Source organism: Musca domestica, unplaced genomic scaffold (genome assembly GCF_030504385.1).
Source record: "Musca domestica strain aabys unplaced genomic scaffold, Musca_domestica.polishedcontigs.V.1.1 42, whole genome shotgun sequence".
Classification (NCBI taxonomy): Eukaryota; Metazoa; Arthropoda; class Insecta; order Diptera; family Muscidae; genus Musca; species Musca domestica.
In genome coordinates, this window is record NW_026712329.1 from 7,158,204 (window position 1) to 7,178,984 (window position 20,781).

At 35.1% G+C, this 20,781-nt stretch overlaps 1 protein-coding gene across 4 annotated transcripts in view; it reads right to left on the minus strand.

Annotated features, from left to right (window-relative positions):
- Window positions 1-20,781, minus strand: part of LOC101893470 (endoplasmic reticulum aminopeptidase 2) — a 153,301-nt gene that overhangs the window by 50,329 nt on the left and 82,191 nt on the right. For 3 of the 4 annotated variants that reach the window (XM_059127068.1, XM_059127066.1, XM_059127067.1), the window contains one exon: window positions 7,765-7,905. In XM_059127068.1, coding sequence (XP_058983051.1) covers window positions 7,765-7,905 — 141 coding nt within the window. Of the gene's footprint in view, window positions 1-7,764; window positions 7,906-9,805; window positions 10,043-20,781 lie in introns of those variants that run through there. The other variant, XM_059127069.1, reaches the window with a different exon arrangement.

The following is a 20,781-nucleotide window of genomic DNA, read 5'->3' on the forward strand; positions in this document are numbered from 1 at the left end:
AATTTAACACATCATAATATTTAGATAAAACTTAGTTTAGGTTTGAAAAATTTAGAATATTGACGCAATCTTTCTTAACATTAACATATTGAATAATAACCATCATAATATGTAAAATCGAGGTCCGACTTTTTTAAAAAATTAGTACATCTCAAACTGAGAGCGAATATAGGAAGTATAATATATCGATCCTCTCTTTCTTGTGTCTCCCCCCTACAAAAGATTAAAACTGTGATCTGATGTTCTCTAAATTCTTGGCATTTTAGTGCGTAAATGATATCAGTCAATATCAGTCTACTCTTTGCAATACCTCCCCCACAAAAGTTCAAAAACTTAGAAGGAAGAAATCATAAATGCATCTCATATAAAACGAATCTTGTGTCCAAGCTTGGTCCTTGTTGATATGTACATCAAACTAAGGTCAGAAGCCATCATGGGAAAAATCGGCACACTACTTATCTTACTTCTCCGAAAAAAGTAAAAACAAAAATTTTCCGCTTTTCTTCAATCTTCGAATATACTAATAAGAAGTCATGAATATACCAAATAATAATCATAAATTTCATAAAAATATTCACGAGTATTTTTCATTAGATCTAATGAAAAAATGGGATTTGTTTGTCCAATCTTTTGATACGTCCCCCACAAAGGGTGTACGTGAATAAGCGTTTATCTAGTGTATTTTATATACGAAATAAATTCCATAAAAATATTCCGACATTTCATACGCATTATATGAGATTTTAATACCCTCAACCATAGTATGGAGTTTGTCATTCCGTTTGTAACACCTCGAAATCTACATTTTAGACCCCACAAAGTATATACATTCTTGATCACAATGTCGATTTTGTGATGTCTGTCCGTCTGTGAAATCACTTTAGCTTCCGAACGAAATGAAATAGGTTGATAAAATTTTACTCAAATGTATATTATGTCTGCAGGACTTTTGGCATTGGAACAATGGACCATGTAGGTCTACGTTTTGGTATAGCCCCCATATAACGGTACTTCCCGTTATTCAGTATTTTGAAGATTTTTGCGATATTATTCACCGGAATTGTTTCAAATTTGGTATTTAAAGTTCGTAATGGATACTACAGCCTAAGACATAAAATTGTCGTGCAAGTCCACGTTTTGGTATAGCCCCCATATAATAGTACCTCCCAATATTCGGTATTTTGATAATGCAGGTCCACGTCGTCGTATAGACCTTAATATAATGGCAACATTCGGTCTTTTAAAATTTTAACAGAATTGTAAACGGATTTTATTTTATTTATTTTATTTTTTTTTTTTGAAAATTTCTAAGTTCGTTTCAAATGGTGGAAGTATTCTAAGTTCGGCCCGGCCGAACTTACAGCTTTTGCACTTGTTTTTTTTTTTTTTAATTTTCGGACTTTTTTGTGGAGGTACCTGAAGATATTGCCTTTTGAGCAGGGTTAGCTATACGGACATGGCTAAATTGACTCAAAATACCTTGAAAAGAATTTCTTCGAACATTTTGCCATTATTTCAATGATGCACATCTTGGCCGTAACAAATGATATTTTCCTTCTGTAGTCTCAAGACTGAGAGTGCAATAAGCTGTAAGAGCTATTTTCTAATGTCTTCGGGGGTTACAATAAAACAAAATTATTATATAATAATAATTAGCTAAGAGGCTGATGACTCGCAACTTTTTGCCAATGAAATTTTTATCAAGAAAATAGTAATATGATTTGGGTAAATTTTGACCAAGGAATAGGGAATGAGGGTTAAAGTAAAATGGAGCTATGTAATAATAATTTACCAGCATGAAATCAGCAAAGTTTGACTCACGACAAATCTATACTAATTGTTTGTTTTTGTATTATCAAAGGCTACGAAAAGAAATGATATGCAAAAAAAAAATCTTAAATATATAAGCGGAAGATATCTTATTAGTTTTAGCACAAAGTATTCCCGTTTGTGGAACAAATAATTAAATTAAAAACATTTTAATGTATTCAGGGATTATCTCTCGCCCAACCCAATGAGCTAGCTGTCCCATTATAACATGCATTTTTAAACTCTTCTCTCAGCTCAGCAAGGTGAACTAAGCGTTTGCGAATCTAATAAAGACCACTTTGTGTTCACAAAGCAAATATGATGAAGCCAAGGATAACTAACAACTCGCAAACAAACGGACCAGTAAACCCGGGAAAATGAATATTTAATTTGCAGTGACTGCCGACATGAGTGATTCCTCGAAGCTGGTCATGGCGAACAATGAAGGACAATAACTAAATATTAGAAGTCTGGATATGATGAATAAAACACACACACCTACACTCGCGCACCCCAACCCCATATCCTGACTTACACACTCACAATAGAAACACAACATTTTAAAAGGCTCCACTTATTGTCATTGCCAGCGCACAATAAACGCCAACCGCAGCAATAAAGGATAACGAAGTGGAAGTGGAGGAGGAGGAGGAGGAACCACAAAACAACAGCAAGGACCAAAGAAACATCATACAGGATGCATTCATTTAATCAATTATTAATGCACTTACAAATGCTCCTGCGAAGATAAGAGATGGTGTGAGTCAAAGAGTATTTTTTTTTTTAAATTGTATCCTTATGTGTTTATGTGTGTGTGCGTTGTTATGCTTCTTTGACAAACAAACCACATACAAGGACCAAAGTAAATTCAATTAGTATACAAATAACTGGTGGCAATTATAATGCCGGGAAAAATGTAAACGAATCGTGGTCATATGCGTATCAAACTGCTTGCCAGCTGCTTATCATTGCCGTTGCCAATAACAGGATATTACTTAATGCAATAAATTGTACTGTTAACCGCAAAATGTTATAAAAAAGGAACGCAAGGATCACGAAATATGGATTTATTGCTCTTGCGAAAACTGAATTTAATGGATATCCAGGTATTTTGGGAAGTGAAAACAGGAATTCTTACATGAACATGTGCATGTTGCAGGAAAATCAGCGTATTGGTTAGATTACAAACTAGTCAAATATAAAACCAGTCTGGAAAGCACCAAGGGACACAATACCGAAAGGATGGACAATTTTGTTCATTGGTACTTTTTCCAGTACAATTTTATTAAAAATATACCAAAGTATTTCCGTAGATAATTTAGTGTAATTTAGTTTACATTTTTCATCATTATACCCTACAACACTATGTGTTGGGGGTATTATAAGTTTGATTGGGCCAGAATTTATGTAACACCTCGAAATATTGGTTTCCCATATAGGAAAGTATATATGGATCTTCCTAGCTCGCCGAGCTGAGTCGATCTAGCTATGTATGTCCGTCCGTCCGTCTGTCCGTCTGTCCATGTTAATTTGTAATCACGCTACAGGTCGCAATTATGGCCCGATCCTTACGAAATTTTGCACGAAGATGGGGTTAGGGTCAGAATAGAAGCCTATTTCTTTTGGAGATGATCGCCAAATGTTTAGGAGTTGAAATGGACCAAATACTGGAAAAATGTCGGATTTTGCAGTAGCTATACAGGTCGCAATTATAGACCAATCGGAATTTCGCATGTAGTTAGAGTTTAAGGCGGGGAAGAAGCCTACCAATTTGGGTGGTCATCGGATAATATTTAGCGGGTAAATAGACCATATCTTTTGTGTTGAAAAAATTCAAAATTTTTCATTACACCGCGAATATTTTAAATCCCGGCGAAATCACAAAGCCATGACAAGGTTACTTCTGACCTTTAAATTGATGTTAACATCCAACAAATAGGATATATAGCAAAATATGTGCGATATATATGTCTATCAAAGAGGATATGCTTGAAAGATCTCTTATATGTCGAGAACGGCTGAACTGATTTCGACAGTTCTTATTAATTCAGAATGGCCTCTTGGCAAGAAAGAAAAAGCGTCTAAAAAAATCGCATAAAAATATCTCTATAAAGATAAAAATATTGATTTTGTAAAATTTTCTCATATTTTTTCAATTTTGTCATATTTTTGGCATATTTTCATTTTGAATTAAACATTTGGTAATATTTCTACAGCTAACAAAACTAAGTAGTTAGGATATCAGGATATCATATACAGATCGCATTTATGGCCCGATCCTTACGAAATTTTGCATGGGGATAAGATGAGGGTCAGAACAGAAGCCTACTCTTTTTGGAGATGATCGCCATATATTTAGGGGTTGAAATGGACCGAAAAACTGCAAAATTATCAGCAGGTCGTAATTATCGCCCGATCCTCACGCACATTTACTTACCGGACATTGCAAAAGGCAAGCAGTTTTGGATGGCCATCCAAAAATATTCAATGTGTGAAATAGTTTGCCAACTTTTGTAGACAAAATACGAAAATGTCCATTCCAGTGACTTTTTGGAGAATTCACAAATACTGGAAAGACGCACTTCTGATTATTTCGTTAACGCTGATTTCATTGAAGAATATAGTCAAATGTGTGTGTCCTATAATAAATGTTAATCTCCTGCCACTTCTGAGAGATTATAGGTCTTTGGGAAATATTGGTTCCAGATCTAGGAATACCATCTAAGTGCAACATCTACCAATAAATTGGAAATGAGCAAATTAGTTTAAGTTGCTATTATTCGAAAATTAGAGAACGAAACCTGGTGGTTTTCTTTTATTATTTGTCACAATATCTTGTGGAATTCTTTCGAGTATTTCGCCTATATAAACTGTATCGTTTATTATAGTGTTGTAGGGTATTCAACGGTCGGCCCCGCTCGTCTGTAGCCTTTGCTTACTTGTTTTTGATATAAGTTTCCCAGTGGTGTTCAATAGACAGTCCACTTGAATTTTATAGGCGGAATACTTTCAAGAGGTCTCCTATGTAAAGAAAATCTTCTAAGGCATAAAACCTTCCACAGAACTATAGATATAAGACCCCCCGAAAGATTCCATACGTAGATTGTCTCTAGATGTCCTTCAAAAAGTCTTCAAAAGGTAGAACATTTTCCAGAAAAGGTCCTTCCACACAAATGGAAAATCTTCCACGGGGTTTCTAAGTATACTAGGAGATAAAATCACTTCCCGATGTATTTTGTCGACAGAAGAGAAGAAAGGATACAGTTTTAGAATAAAAATTACCATGATAGTCCAAAAAGTACCTTTTAAGTACAACTGCATTTTGAAGTTTTCCACTCCCGGTTAGCAGAGCTTATATTGGAATTCGTGGAAAGTAACTCATACAAACTGTGATCATGACTTAATGACAGAACTGAATATAAATTTGATAAAAATGTACTCGATTCAGGAGCTGATGGATCTAATAGTCCTTAAAGAATTTTTGTTTCTGAATTTGACAGTCGTAAAAATCCACGTTTGTGACTTTGAAAGGTCCACAGATTTTTTTCGTTTAAAATCCAAGTTTATGGCTCTGAAGAGTTTTTGTTTTGTGAGTCGTTGAAACTCAGAAACTCACATATGTGCCTTTAAACAATCCATGACCTCCACCATACATAGTATGGAGGGCATATTAAGTTCGTCATTCCGTTTGTAACTCATCGAAATACTAATTTTCGACCCAACAAAGTATATATATTCTTGATCAGAGTAAAATTCTAAGACGATTTAGTCCTGTACGTCCGTCTTTCCGTTCGTTGTAATCACGCTACATTCAAAACGAATAAAGATGAGAAGCTAAAATTTTTATCTGTCTTTTGTCTGCAGGCAGGTCAAGCTCGAAGATGGGTTATATCGATCCACGATAACGTATAGCCCCCATATAACGGTACCCCCCGATATTCGGTATTTTGATGATTTTAGCCACATTTTTCAATGGAATTGTCTGAAAATCCACACAAGGAGTTCCTTTCGGATACTTTATCCCCTGGAAAATAATTATCTATGTGGATCACGATATCGTATATCCCCCATATAACTGTACCTTCCGATATTTGGTATTTTGATGATTTCAGACAAAATTGTTGATGGAATTGCCCTTAAATCTACACAAGGTATTCCTTCTGAGTACTTTACCTCCTACAAGAGAATTGTCTGACCCCCATATAACGGTTTCCCCCATATTGAGTATTTCTATGATTTCAGGCAAATTTGTTAATGGAATTTTCTTAAAATCCACAAAAGTAGTTCCTTGTGAGTACATTACCCCTTGAAAGAAAATTATCTATATGGGTCCTATATAACAGTTCCTCCTGATATTCGGTATTTTGAGGCCATATTTTTCGACCGAATCGTCTGAAAATCTTCACAAGGAGTTTATTGTGAGTACTTTATTCCCTAGATGAGAATTGTCTATATACGTCCATATAACTGTACATCGTATACCTCCCATATAACCTTACCCCCGATATTGGGTATTTTTATGATTTCGGCAAAATTTTCCTTCTGAGTACTTTACCCCCTAGAAGAGCATTGTCTAAATACGTCCACGTTTTTGTATAGCGCCCATATAACGGATATTCAGTATTTTCATGATTTTGGCGACATTATTCACCGGAATTTTTTCATGTTTCGTACATATAGTTCGAAACCGTTACTACAGCCTATGACATAAATTACTTATGCAGGACCACGTTTTCGTATAGCCCCCCATATAACGGTTTTCATTTGAGCGGTATTTTTCGTTTGTTTTTTTTTTTTAATTTTTCAAGTTTCTTCCAAATGGTGGAGGGTATACAAAGCTCGACCTGGCCGAACTAAGCTACTTTTTTACTTGTTTTCTCTAAAAATTCACTTCTTTTGCTCTGATAATCCGCAAACACATTTTCTTTAAAAATCCAGGCATGTTTCTGTATGAGGTACCGTAAGGGTTGGGTCCATATTGCCCACCATCGAACTCGGTCTGGGTTTTATATACATATTACGATATACCACCGTTCTCACAAGCCAGACAGACAACCCTACAAATAATCCTCAAACCCGTTCCAAATCTTTTAAAGCGTAGAGATTACCTGCGATAGTCCCAACTACAGAAACCAAACTTAGCTCATAAAATATGGTGGCGTCCCTGTTGGGGCCTCGCTATATAAATCTCCACAATTAATAGAAGTATTCATTAAATTATTAGTTTATGTTTGTATTTCCACTCGCTGGACGTACCCGGAAATACATTACGAAACTATTTTTGGTTGTCCCACTAAAATATTAAATTAAAATTTGCAAACAATGTTAGAATAGTAAATCTTTCTGGTTCCATCGGAATCGGAGATACCTATTTATTTTAGTTATTATTCATCGTTTCTTTCAAAATAAAGGAATTCTATACACGCTAAACTGAATGGCTTAAAACTTAGCAAACCCCTAAATGTTTTGATAAACTTTATTAAATTCCTAAGCTGTTGTTCATTTAAATCACGACCATTTACTAAGTTAATATAAAACAAAATTGTTTTACCCCAAAATAAAATTCTACGAATTTTTATTTTAATAGTGGTTTTGGTGCAATAAAAACAATATGGAAATATTAAATAAATAAAATGTGTTGTTAGACTAATGAAATGAACTCTAAAAAAATGAGAAACAAAAGCGGAAATAAAAGAGGAAACGAAAAAAAAAAAACGAACACCGGATAAAAGCAAAGCAAACCAACCAAACAATGAAACAAACGAAGTGAATTGAATGACGGCGAACAGTTGTTTGCTTTTGGCGGTGGGTGGGCTTTTATTTGGGGACTATGTTACAGGACTCCGGACTCCGTGTATGTTGGCGGAATGAATGTTCACGGAATGCCAGCAGGAACAACAAAACATTTCAAATTGAAACTAAAACCAAAAATACAAAAACAACAGAATCTCTTACCCGTCGTTGGTCCAGCATAGGCTATGATTAAAGCTGTTAGCAGGAGTGAGCCTAACACCACACCGGCCACTAGGAGGGCACGTTTTTGTGAGCAGACGGCAACACCATTGCGTGTTTGTCGGCCACCGCTGGATTCGCCACCTGCAACAATGCACAAAGAACAATAAGTCAAAAATGTAATAACAACAATTACAACAATAATATAAGAGTACATAAAAAGTCAACATCTGAGAGAATTTAATTAAATATTAATGGTCGGTTTTAATGCACCTGTGATATGAGATAGAGGGCATCAAATTGCCGGAAGGGTATTAAATAACACAGAATTGTTATTATTAAAGTCAATGAGGTTTTTTTGTGGAGCATACTGTAGAAATATTTAATTATCAAGACATGGAAAGTTAGATTATTTTCCAGAGGTCAGTACAGGCGTTACAAAGGTTTTTTAAAGCTTTCGAAAGCCTTCTATTGATTGAATTTCTGGTGAAGGCAGCCTGTTGACCGAAAACCTTTGGAGGGCTTCTATATAAAGAAGACTTTCGGATGTCTTCTTACAAATTACAATTGACCTTGTAATGGAACTCCGTAGACAAAAAAAACTTTCGGAGGTATTCGATAGGGCCTTTGGACTTTTCTGCCTGCAGAAGACTTAAACAAGACCTTGTAACGGTCTTACATAGAGAGAAAACCTTTTGTAGGTACTATATATGGAGAGAAAACCTTGTGGACTTCTATACTAGACAGAAGGTCTTCCACAGACAGAAGACCTAGTGAAGGTCTTATATAGATAGAAGACCTTTTGAAGGTCTTCTACAGTTATCTTTCTATAGAATAAATTCAGAGAGTCTTCTGTCTAAAGAAGAAGGGAGCATATATACTGAAGACCTTGTGAAGGTCTTTTACAGGCAGAAGACCTAGTAAAGGTCTTATATAGACAGAAGACCCAATGAAGGTCTTCTACAGACAGAAGACCTAGTGAAGGGTTCTATAGACAAAAGACCCAATGAATGACTACTATAGACAGAAGACATTGTGAAGCTCTTCTATAGACAGGTGACCTTGTGAAGGCCTTCTATAGACGGAAGACCTTGTGAAGGCATTCTATAGACTGAAGACCAAGTAAAGGTCTTTTATAAACAAAAAGACCTCGTGGAGGTCTTCTACAGACAGAAGACCTTGAGAAGATCTTCTGTAGACAGAAGACCTTGAAAAGATCTTCTGTAGACAGAAGATCTAGAGAAGATCTTCTCTAGACAGAAGACCTTGAAAAGATCTTCTGTAGACAGAAGTCCTTGAAAAGATCTTCTATAGACAGAAGACCTGGTGTAGTTTTTCTATAGGCAGAAGATATTGTGAAGGTCAGAAAGAAGATCTTGTGAAGGTCTTCTACAGTTATCTTTCTATAGAAAATTCAGGAAGTCTTCTGTCTAAAGAAGAATGTAGCATATAGACAGAAGACTTTTTGAAGCTCTTCTATAGACAGATGACCTTGTGAGGGCCTTCTATAGACGGAAGACCTTGTGAAGGCATTCTATTGACTAAAGATTAAGTAAAGGTCTTTTATAAACAGAAAGACCTCGTGGAGGTCTTTTACGGACAGAACACCTTGAGAAGATCTTCTGTAGACAGAAGACCTTGAAAAGATCTACTATAGACAGAAAACCTCGTGAAGGTCATCTATAGACAGAAGACCTTGTAAAGGTCTTCTATACACAGAAGGTCTTGTGAAAGTCGTCTATAATCACAAGACCTTGTGAAGGTCATCTGCAGAAAGAATACCTTGTTGAGGACTTCTATAGACATATAAGAACTTCAGTAGACAGAAGACCTTGTGAAGGTCTTCTATAGACAGAAGATCTTGTTGATGTATTGTATAGACAGAAGACCTTGTGAAGGTCTTCTATAGACAGAAGATCTTGTGGATGTATTGTATCGACAGAAGACATTGTGAAGGTCTGCTGTAAAGAGAAGATTGAATATTTTTCTTTTTGAATTTTAATAATAATACATTTTTTATTTCTTTTATTTGTGTACATTTTACCTGATAGAAAAGCACAATCATCCAAATCTGGATCATTTGTCATTTCGATACGTTCACGTCGCCAAACTTTCGAACCCCTTTGACCACCGCCAACGATCGAAATCTTAACGGGGCCACTACCGCTTTGTCTTCCTGCCAATACGTTCGATTAGACGTTTTGCTTAAACGCAACAATATTGCGGAATTTCGGATTTATTTTTGTTGCGAATAAAATTGAGATAAAAATTTTTCTTTTCGATTTTTTCGACACTTTCAATTTTAAAGACTACATACAAAAATTTGATTTTCCAATGATATTAGAAATTAAGATATTAATTTTGCCAATAAAAATGATTTGAAGTTGTTGATTTCGTTGGTATTCTGTCAACACCACAAAATATAAATAATTGAAATATATACACCACAAAAATCGATTAAATGACAGGTTAACACATTTTGCCCCATAAATATACCCTAAGGACGTGTCTAAGTAAATCGCAACAAATTCCTGTGACCAACATGTATAAAGGGAAACACTTTCAGGATATTTGTAAGTGTTTACTTTTTCCGCCGGCCTGTCAAACTTATAAATTTAACAGCCCACCACAAATGTTGCCTTAGCATCTGTTGAAAACCATAATGCTTACGTATTTTATCGTTCGCCCCAATGAAGCAGAAACGAAATCAAACTTTATCGATGAATTTCAGCAAGAAAAATCTCATCCTACGATTCCGCTCGTCTCGATGATTGCACAGGAAAATTTATCGTCTACAAAACTTTAGTAGGAAAAGCAGCAGAATCCAACAGATTTAGCTAACCAAGTAAATAAGAGGAAAGAAAAGAGACAACCTCAAAGGACTCCTTGCTACGGCAATAATCAAAATAATAATAATTTATAACAGCGAAACCACCAACCAACCAAGAAGATAACCCTCAAAGGAGAATTTTGTATTTCATGTTTTACGAATTAAGGAGCAACTTTGTTACCTTTCGTCCCAAGTCATAAACATTTTTATTTACCTTTTTCTTTCCTTTTTTATTTACTTTCCTGTGAAGTCACTTAATTTTTTAAGAATTTTCCGGAATACATTTTTGTAACAGTAGGTGTTATTGGAAAGCATTTATCAAAAATATATCGCTTATTTAATATGACTACAGAAACACATATTTGCAAAAATGTGACCAGATACCAGTGATATATTTCTGTGTAAAATCAAGCATGGCTTAAAGTATTTAAATATATAGTTTTGTTGATGTATTTCCAAACGTCTTATTAAACAAGTAAGCAAAGGCTATAGTCGTGCTGGCCAACCATGTGATACCCTACAACAGCAAAATATGTTGGAACCCCCCTTATACCCAAATACATTTTGGAAGAATTCGCTTTTGAAATAACGTCATAGAGCCCTACCCAGATGTTACCCTAAGCTTTTTGATCGGGGGAATTTTCCCAATATTTACGTATAGCCCCCATATAACGGTACCACCGAAATTCGGTATTTTATGATTTTAGCCACATTACTCAATTGAATTGTCTGAAATTCTACACAAGGAGTTCTTTGAGAGTACTTTACCTCCTGAAAGAGAATTGTCAATATAGGTCTGTATTTTGATATTCAGTATTTTGATTATTATAGCCAAATTTTTCAATTTAATTGAACTCGTTCTTAGTACGTTACCTCCAGGGAGAGATTTGTCTATTATCTATACGATATCGACTCGCCCCCATACAACTTTACCCCCCATATTCGCTATTTTGATGATTTTAGCGACATTTTTTACCGGAATGGTTTAAAATGTCGTATTTAAAGTTCGCAATGGGTACTACAGCCTATGACAAAAAATTGCCCCCATATAACGATACTTCCCTATATTGGGCATTCTAATGATTTTTAGAACACTATTCACCGAAATTGTTTTAAATTTGTCATTTGAAGCTCGAAATGGGAATTACAACCCATGACGGAAAATTTTTCTAAGTAGGTCCACGTCTACATATAGTCCACATATAAAGACACTTCCCTATATTTGGTATTTTGGTGATATTAGCAGCATTATTATCCGGAATTGTTTCAAGTTTGAGGATATTAAATTCACTTTTTTTACCGGAATTATTTCAAATTTCGTGTTTAAAGTCCGTAATGGGTACTTTGAAAAATATTGTATATGCAGGACCATATCTTCGTTATACTGCGTATAAAGGGTTTTCTTTGAGGGAAATTGTCCACGAAATTTGTCAAGTTCCTTCAACGGCCGAACTTAACTGCTTTTTTACTCAACCAGTAAAGAAAGGTCAACACATATATTTCGGAGTTATAGCTATGTCTGATCCGTTTTTTAATGGTCTCTTGCCTGGAAAGGATAAAATCTAATCGAGTAAAAATATGATATGTGAATATTTTTTGTAACATCTTTTCAATTGTTGAATGAACAATTTATTGAGGGTATTATATATAGGTCGCAATTATCGTCCGAGCCTCACGAAATTTTGCATGGGGGTAGATTAGGGCCAGAATAAAAGCCTATTGCTTTGTACATTAGGGGTTCAAAAATTTTCCATATTTTGCAGTCGCTCTACAGGTCACAATTGAAAATCGACAATCGACATGGAATTTTGTGCGAGAAGAGAGTTAAAGCCAGGACAGAAGTCCATCATTTTGAATGACCATTGGATCATATTTAGCTGTAAAATGGACTACATATTTCGTGTGAAATTGTTTTGAATATCTTACAACACGTTATATGGGGGCTATACGATATCGTGGACCGATATAGCACATCTTCGAACTTGACCTGCCTGCAGACAAAAGACTAATCTGTGAAAAAATTTAGTTTCCTACCTTAATTCGTTTTGACTCTAGCTTTATTACAACAGACGCACAAATGTACGGAGGGACAGCGCTAAACCGTCTTAAAATTTTACGCTGATCAGGAATAAATAATGATAATTTCGAAGAGTTACAAATTCATTTATTACTATTAGTGGGCATTCTATAATGCACAGAACTATAAAGTTTTTAGTGAATGACATTCATGACTATAAGAGGCAAAATAAGTCAGATTTTTAGAAATTTATTTTCTAAGATAAAGAAAGATAAAACAAGAATTAAATTTTAGATTCAATAAAAAAAAAACTTGGTAGTAAATTTTGTGTATCAGAAAAAGGGAAACAGATTTTCCAAAATTTTCAAACTTTGGGCTAAGTAAACGTTTTTTTGGAAATCGTATATTCCGGGTACCAATAATATGATCGGATATTCTTATCAATGTGTATAGGATAATCAATGAAAAGTTCAAACTTTTTGAATGCGTACTTTTCATCAGGAAAAGGTATAAACAGTGGTTAAAATTAAGAGACAAACAAGTAAAAAATCGCCGTTGGAAATATAATTTCAAAATTAAAAAAATCCATTAAAAAATGCCGCTATAACTTTTAAAATTCGAAATATCAGTTGTTCCATTTTTATGGGGCAACAGAAAAACGCGGAACTCTACAGCCAATTATCTGCCAAAGAGGATGGTGCCTAAGTGCCAAGCACAAAGTTTGACATAATTCTGTTGAAAAACATAGCTAAAATCATTAAAATACCGAATATTGGCAGGTACCATTATATGGGGACTATACGAAGACGTGGATCTGTTCAGGCAATTTTCTGTCATAGGAAGTAGTACCCATTGCGAACTCCGAATTCTGAATTAGAAATAATTCTAATGAAAAGAATGAAAGACCTTAAATCTGCCGGTACAGTTATATGGGGGCCTATATCAAAACGTGGACCTATACAGGGTGAGATGAAAAAACTGCAACCAACTTCAGACTGCTGTCATTCCTAAGCCACTCGTCCAACAGCTGTTAAAATTATGCCAGTGACAGCTCATTATATTGTTTACAAGCGCATAAAAGCATTTTAGTGAGAATTTTCCAGAAAAAAGTTATTCGTAATGGAATTCAAGCGTGATAGTGCGATTCTATATATTTTGGTAGAAAACCACAAGTGGCTATCGTTAGAGAACTCCAACATTTAAATGTGAATAAATCTTTTGTGTCTCGTACCATCGCTCGTTACCGTGATACTGGTAGAGTAGCCCGACGTCAAGGAAGTGGATGGCCACCAAAATCCCCGGATACCAATCCGTGGAAATATTGTGTCTGGAGTATTGCAAGGTTGGCACTCAAAAATACCAAAGTGTCGATCACCTCAAGCAAGCGCTTCGCCGGAAATGGGCCAAAATACCGCAGAGCAAGATTTGGGCAGTGTGTGACGATTTCGTTGGTCATTTGAAGGCCATAATTCGTGCCAAAGTTGACCAATTCGAAGAAATCTAAACTTATTCTATAATAGAACAGTGTGGCTTGTTTATTCGGGATACCGTAGTATTTTGTTGTTGCAAAATGATCAGGCTTTATCCATTTATTGTTGTTTTTATAAAAACAACGTTTGTTTATTGGTGGAGAGCAATGGTAATGTTTACCAGGGGGTAAGGCAGGGAATACCTAGGTTTCGGTAAGAGCCACCAATCCTCATCAGTACCCTTGTTTTTTGTCTGGGATATTCTCCCCAGAAGTTATTTTAAAAATAACTTCTATGACAAAAAACATTTTTTACCCAAGTGACGAGATCGTAAGCTCAATAGAAGAGGAACCAAAGAATTATATAAAACTAAAATTCTTTTGGAAAATCTTCTAAATCTTACAACCGCACTTATAAACATTTACATCTTTCTCCACTTGTTATGCTTTCGATCAACCTGAACGAAGTAGCATAACCATGTAAGTTGGTTGTAAGTTATTCTATAATTTGATGCTATTTCCGACATTTTTTGCTTTCATTCAATAAAATTTACAAAAAAAATGTAAAAATTATGGCGATTGACTTTGTTGCAGTTTTTTTTATATATTTGAATTTATATTTTATATACACAAATTCCCAATATAAACGTATGCTTCATTCAGATAAAACTGTCAAATTTACAAAGCTGTGTAGGGTTTCATACAGTTGCTTTCGTTCGACTTTTCCTTACAGAGATTACTGTCGAATTATTAATTTTGAAATCGGTTATGTAAAAATTGGTGGTGCGGCATGGAGAAAAATATGTAATCGTTTAATACCATTATGAACATAAATTCAAATAATTTCAATTTTTATTCAAGCTATATTTGGGTATGTCTTTTTCAACATCCTGAATGTTTTCGTATCCTGTTTCGTTGGATCGCTTATACGACCAAGTGTCACATGTATGTGTATACACTTATGTGTGTGGATGTGTGTACACTTATTAGTGTACGACCTAGCAATATTACTTTTACTTCATTTAAATAATAATGCATTTCTATTTTTAATTCCATCTCAACATATGGAAATATATTTTGCAAACCAAATCCATTTGTATAATTTTCCAATTAAATAAATATTTTTTTTCTTCAGGAAATCCTACAATCAACAACAATGTGCCTGATTTTTCATAAACATTAAGATTTAATGCTGTCGCATGCCATGCAAAATGGAATGAACGTTTTTCAATAATCCAATTCCCTTGAACTCTGCCTGCGGCACGCACTGTAAACACGAAAAACCAGAAGACGAAGAAGAAAAAAGGAAAAAAGTAACCGACAAAAAAAACGGAACAAAAAGAAAATCATAGTTAATTCAAAATATACAAAACCCATACACTCACACAAAGCCATCTCGCACACACGGACACAATCTCCACAATTGCGAAACACGTGCTGCTTGTTAAAAGACATGGCTGGCTATATTGGTAGGAAATTCAAACAAACGTTTATTTTTGGTGGCATAGAAATATTCAGAATAAAGGAGCAGCAGCCCGCCATAGACATGAATGTTTGTCTGGCAGGCTGGCTGTCTGTCTGCCTGTATGGGTGACTGTGTTGAGTGTCTGGCAATCAGCCAAGCCAAACCAAGTAAACCAGACGGCAAGTACTACTCCCAAAAAATGAAAAAGAAACCCCCTCCCCTCTCGACAGAAGGCAGGAATGTTTCGCAAGAGACAAACCCGGCCAACTGAGGCTGACTACAGTGGCAAAAATTCACACACACTCACCCATACACTCAGACAAAGACACAATCATTATTTATTTTATTCAAGTTGAATAAAAATCCTGGTCTCAGCCGTTTTGTTTCCCCGTCCCCTATGTCGGGAACCCTTGTCGCCTTTTTCCGCATTTTAATGTTTATGTGTGTATGGCTGTTTCAGACAGACAAACTTAGGCAGGCGTTAGAAGGGTAATTCATATCGTAATAGTGTCAGCCACTCAGACAGTGAGACCGGCATAAAACGTCAGCATCGAAGTGATTCTGTCTGTGGGTATAAGTGAATATTATATATTGATGATCGTTATGTCATGATAATTAGGAGGCCAATATTGAAGAGGGTTCTCGTGCTCTCAAATTAGGCATGGTCAGATTGGTGTTACAGTAAACGCCAGGATATTATTGTAAATAGAAAAAATAATAAAATATTAAATAAATAAAAAAATAAATAATAATATTTTCAAAGTTCAAAGTTAGAACAGAACGTCCGTTATATGTGAAATGTTACGTTATGGTGGACATATTAAGTTTGTGGAGTACATTTCTTATTAGTTTGAAGTTCTCAGAGTTGTGAAGGAGTGGTCCAATATTGTCCATTTCGCAACTGATCTAAGTCTAATATAAATATTACAACGTACCAGATTTAGACTGTATTTACTAGTTCCTTCAATTTATATGAAAAATGTTGCATGTGCGTGAGGTACCAGATATAATGGACCGAAATGTTCCACTTCATCTAATACTAATAAAATCATGTGTTGCTAAAAATTTGAAGGAAATCAAAAATTTATTTCAATTTAATGCAATTCAAAATTTAAGCCAATTGTAAGGGAGAAACCAGAAGGAGTTGGGCGATATATTCCATATCAACTGACTTGATTCGCAAGTTATAAGAGGTAGGGAAGGTACCAGAAGGGGCGGGCCAATATGCGTCGACCACAATACATCACAAATCACACCAGATCATGATTTAGTAAAAATGTTGGGAAGTGTGAAATTTCCAGGGAATCGAATACTTACTTCGCATCTTATGAGCGTTTTGTTATTCGTAATTTTTAACCCTTCGTGGGGGAAGTTCCAGAGGGAGTGAACCGATGTATCCAATCTTTACAGCGAATCTTGTGTTAGTACAAATATTGGGATGTGTGAAATTTTAATATAATCGGATCGGGAATTTTACCCTTTGTGGGGGAGGTACCAGAAAAATTGGGCCACCATACACGATCTTGACCACAGTTTTTATCTTAGTAAAAATATTAAGATTTGTTTCGTATTTTAAGATTATATTATATTATTAAATTAAGATTATATTGGATTAATTATTCAAAATTTTGACCCGTTGTAGGGGAGGTGCCAGAAGGAGTTTTAATATATATATATATTGAAGTTTTAATATATTTTTGAAAAGAACCAGAAGCTTATTTTGCGTTTTACGAACTAGTGGCTATTTAGCATTTTGACCCGTTGTGGGGCAGATACCAGAAGTAGTGAACCGACACATCCCATCTTTACATCAGATTTTGTGTTAATGAAAATATTTGGATGAGTGAAATTTGAAGACAATCGGTCTCTTATTTCATATTTTGTAAGTGTTATAGTTATTCCAAATACTGACCCTTTGTGGGGGAATTACTTGATGAAGTGGGTCGATATGGCCAATTTTCGCACCTGAAAAAATTATTGGGATTTGAAAAGTTTGCACTTCTTTCTATGAAGTAAATCATATTCTTGATAATGTTAACATTTTATGGGGTAGTGGACCGTTATTGCCCATCTCCGAACTAGATCTAAGTTTGATAATAATATTACGATGTATCAAGTTTGGGCCAAATTAGATACTCCCTTCGAGAGTTATAGTGCTCACCTACCAGCCAGACAGACGGGTGGACGGACGGACATCGCTAGATCGACTCCAAATGTCCTGAAACGGATAAGGACTAAAACAGATATTTCGATGCCGCACGTTTTGGGCGTATAAAATGATATCATAGCCATGACTGAGGGTATAATTAAATACCTTGTATTAACAAACGATGGATTTGGTATTTGGAATTTTGGAAGTACGGAAAATAAATTCGGTATTTAGGGAATTTGTTTGAGGTCACTGTAATTGAGTAGAGGTGAGAGTTTGGAAGTGGTTTTTGGAAATGCGTCCTAAAAAGGTAAGGGCGTAAGGTACAAAATGGTTTTAAATTTGATATTTGGTTAGCCTCGGCCTCCGGGCCGAACTTTAAATGCCCTCCACCATTTGGAAAGAATATGGAAATTTTCCAAAAATAAGATCTTTAAAAAATTCTGTTAAAATTTTAAAAATACCGAATATAGCCGTTATATTTTGGTCTAGGCATTGCCGAAATTTGAATACCCGGGCCGAAATTTGAATACCATCCACCATTTTGAAAGGATTTGGAAATTTTCAAAATATTAAATCCTTAAAAAATTCTGTCAAAATTTTAAAAATACCGAATGTAGCCGTTTTATTGGGGTCTTTACGACGTGGAACTACATAGGCATAGTTTGTCATAAGCATTGCCATATTCAAATTGAAATAAACGGTGGATAATGTAGCTAAAATCATCAACATATCGTATATAGGGAGGTACGGTTATATCTGAGCTGTGCAAAGACCTGGACCGGCGCAGACAATTTTCTGTCATAGGCTGTAGCATCCAACTCGTGTACCTAAACTCGTTAAAATACCGAATATAGGGAGGTACTGAAATATGGGGCTTGTACGAAGACCTGGAGCTGCATAGACAATTTTCTGTCATAGGCTGTAGTATCGATTACGAACTCTAAATGCGTAATTTGAAACAATTCCGGTTAGTAATGTTGCTAAAATCATCAAAATATTGAATATATTGAGGTACCGTTATATAGGGGCTATACGAAGTCGTGGACCTGCACAATTTTCTGTCTTATGCTGTAGTATTCATTTCAAACTTCAAATACCAAATTTGAAACAATTCCGGTGGATAGTGTCGCCAAAATCATCAAAATACCGAATATCCGGAGGTACCGTTATATGGAGGCTATATAAAAACGTGGACCTACATGGCCCATTTACGAAATTAACCTGCCTACTGGAAAAATAAACATGTGTGCAAAATTTACAACTTACAAACAGAATGACAAAGTTAATATAAACAGCTAAACTAATGCATAAACCTGAAATAGAACTTAAAACATCTTGCATATTTTCTCTAAAAATATCATCAATAAATATAAATCTTTAAAAGTTTATCAAACAAAATTTAACAAATTTTCCCAACATATCATAAACTGAACTGTTTGATAAATAACCAACAAAAATAATGTGGAAATGTGTTTTGGAATGAATCATCCATTTGTATTTAGTTTATAGTTTCCATCTGTTATTTTCCTCTTTGTTTTGTTTTTCATGATTTTTTCGCATACATTTTTTATATCCTTGCTCTTGTCCTTTCAATTCAATGTCGTGTTGAATGGGTGTTTTTGTTTTGTTTATATTTCATAATAACAACAACGCGCCATTCCCGGCAAAATAGACCTTTAGGGATTTGTTCAACAGCGAAAAATGCCGGTGGTTATTTATGCCAACCTTCTTCCATCACAACATTTCTGGCTGGTGCTGGACCTTTGGCGGGAATGAAAAATCGGAGTCGAATATGAGAAAAAGGTGGCTTTTAATTGTGTTTGGGAAATTGCATTACTCGTCGTTACGACAGATAACGGGCAAAATAGTGGCAATAACAAATAAAACAAAAATGGAAATGTAGCCGGAACAAAAAAAGAATCACAAAAACAACCAAAAAAACACGTCCTGTGTCTGAGCTGTGTCCAATAGACTTGATGATGATGGCTATAGAACCACCCAACCGAACTGAACTGAACCCATGACAAAGGCAGGCTGACTGGCTGCATGGATACTTACAAATAAAAGCCGGGCGTTTTGTTGCTGTTGTTTGTTTTTTACCCAGCTTTAGTTTCAAGTGTTAATTATATATAATTTTGTATATTCTGCACCAAAAATGGGGATTATGCTGCAGAGTTTGTTTTTCATTTTTTTTTCTCTGACTGTCTGTCTAGCACTGAACGTCATTTAAAGCAAAATTCGAAAAAAATAACAAAACTCAGGAGGCCTATTTGGCTTTGAAACAAGATTGTAATTTAACTTGGAAATTTGTTTAATTAAATTCCCTTTATTTGGGGAAGGGGTCTAAGTAGTGACGCTTGCCAACCATGAATGGCATTTAAGTATCCTTCATGGCAGACAAACTACAAATTTCTTTGTGGGAGTATACAATGCCTCTGTCTGTTGCAATTTGGCAGCCAATTGAATTACGTTGTCGGTAGCTAATTTCATAAAGGATAATTGAAATGAATTTCTAAGAAAAGATAGATAGTTTCATAATGAAATTTCATCAAGATTTATTGTGCAGTTTAATTTTAAAATGTTAGTATGTGACACGGGAATCAGCTATGCTATTCATATATTGCTTGAAATGAACCTTAAAACTTTAAAATGAACGTTCTAAGATAAACAAGTTAAAAAACAGTAAGTTCGGCTGGGCCGAACTATGAATACCCTTCACCATTTTGAATGAATTTCAAAATTTTCAAAAAATAAAATCCGTTAAAAATTCTGTTAAAATCTTAAAAATACCGAAGAAAGCCGTTATATTGGGGTCTATACGACGTGGACCTACATAGACATTGTTTGTTATAAGCCATTACCACATTTAAATTCGAATCTTCAAATAAGCGGTGGATAATGTAGCAAAAATCATAAAAAACCGTATATAAGGAGGTACCGTTATATCGGAGCTCTGCGAAGACCTGGAACTGCATAGAGAATTTTCTGTCACAGGCTGTAGCATCCATTACGAACTTCAATACTACATCTCAATACAAATCCTGCGAGTATTGTACCTAAAATCAAAATGCCGAATATAGGGAGGTAC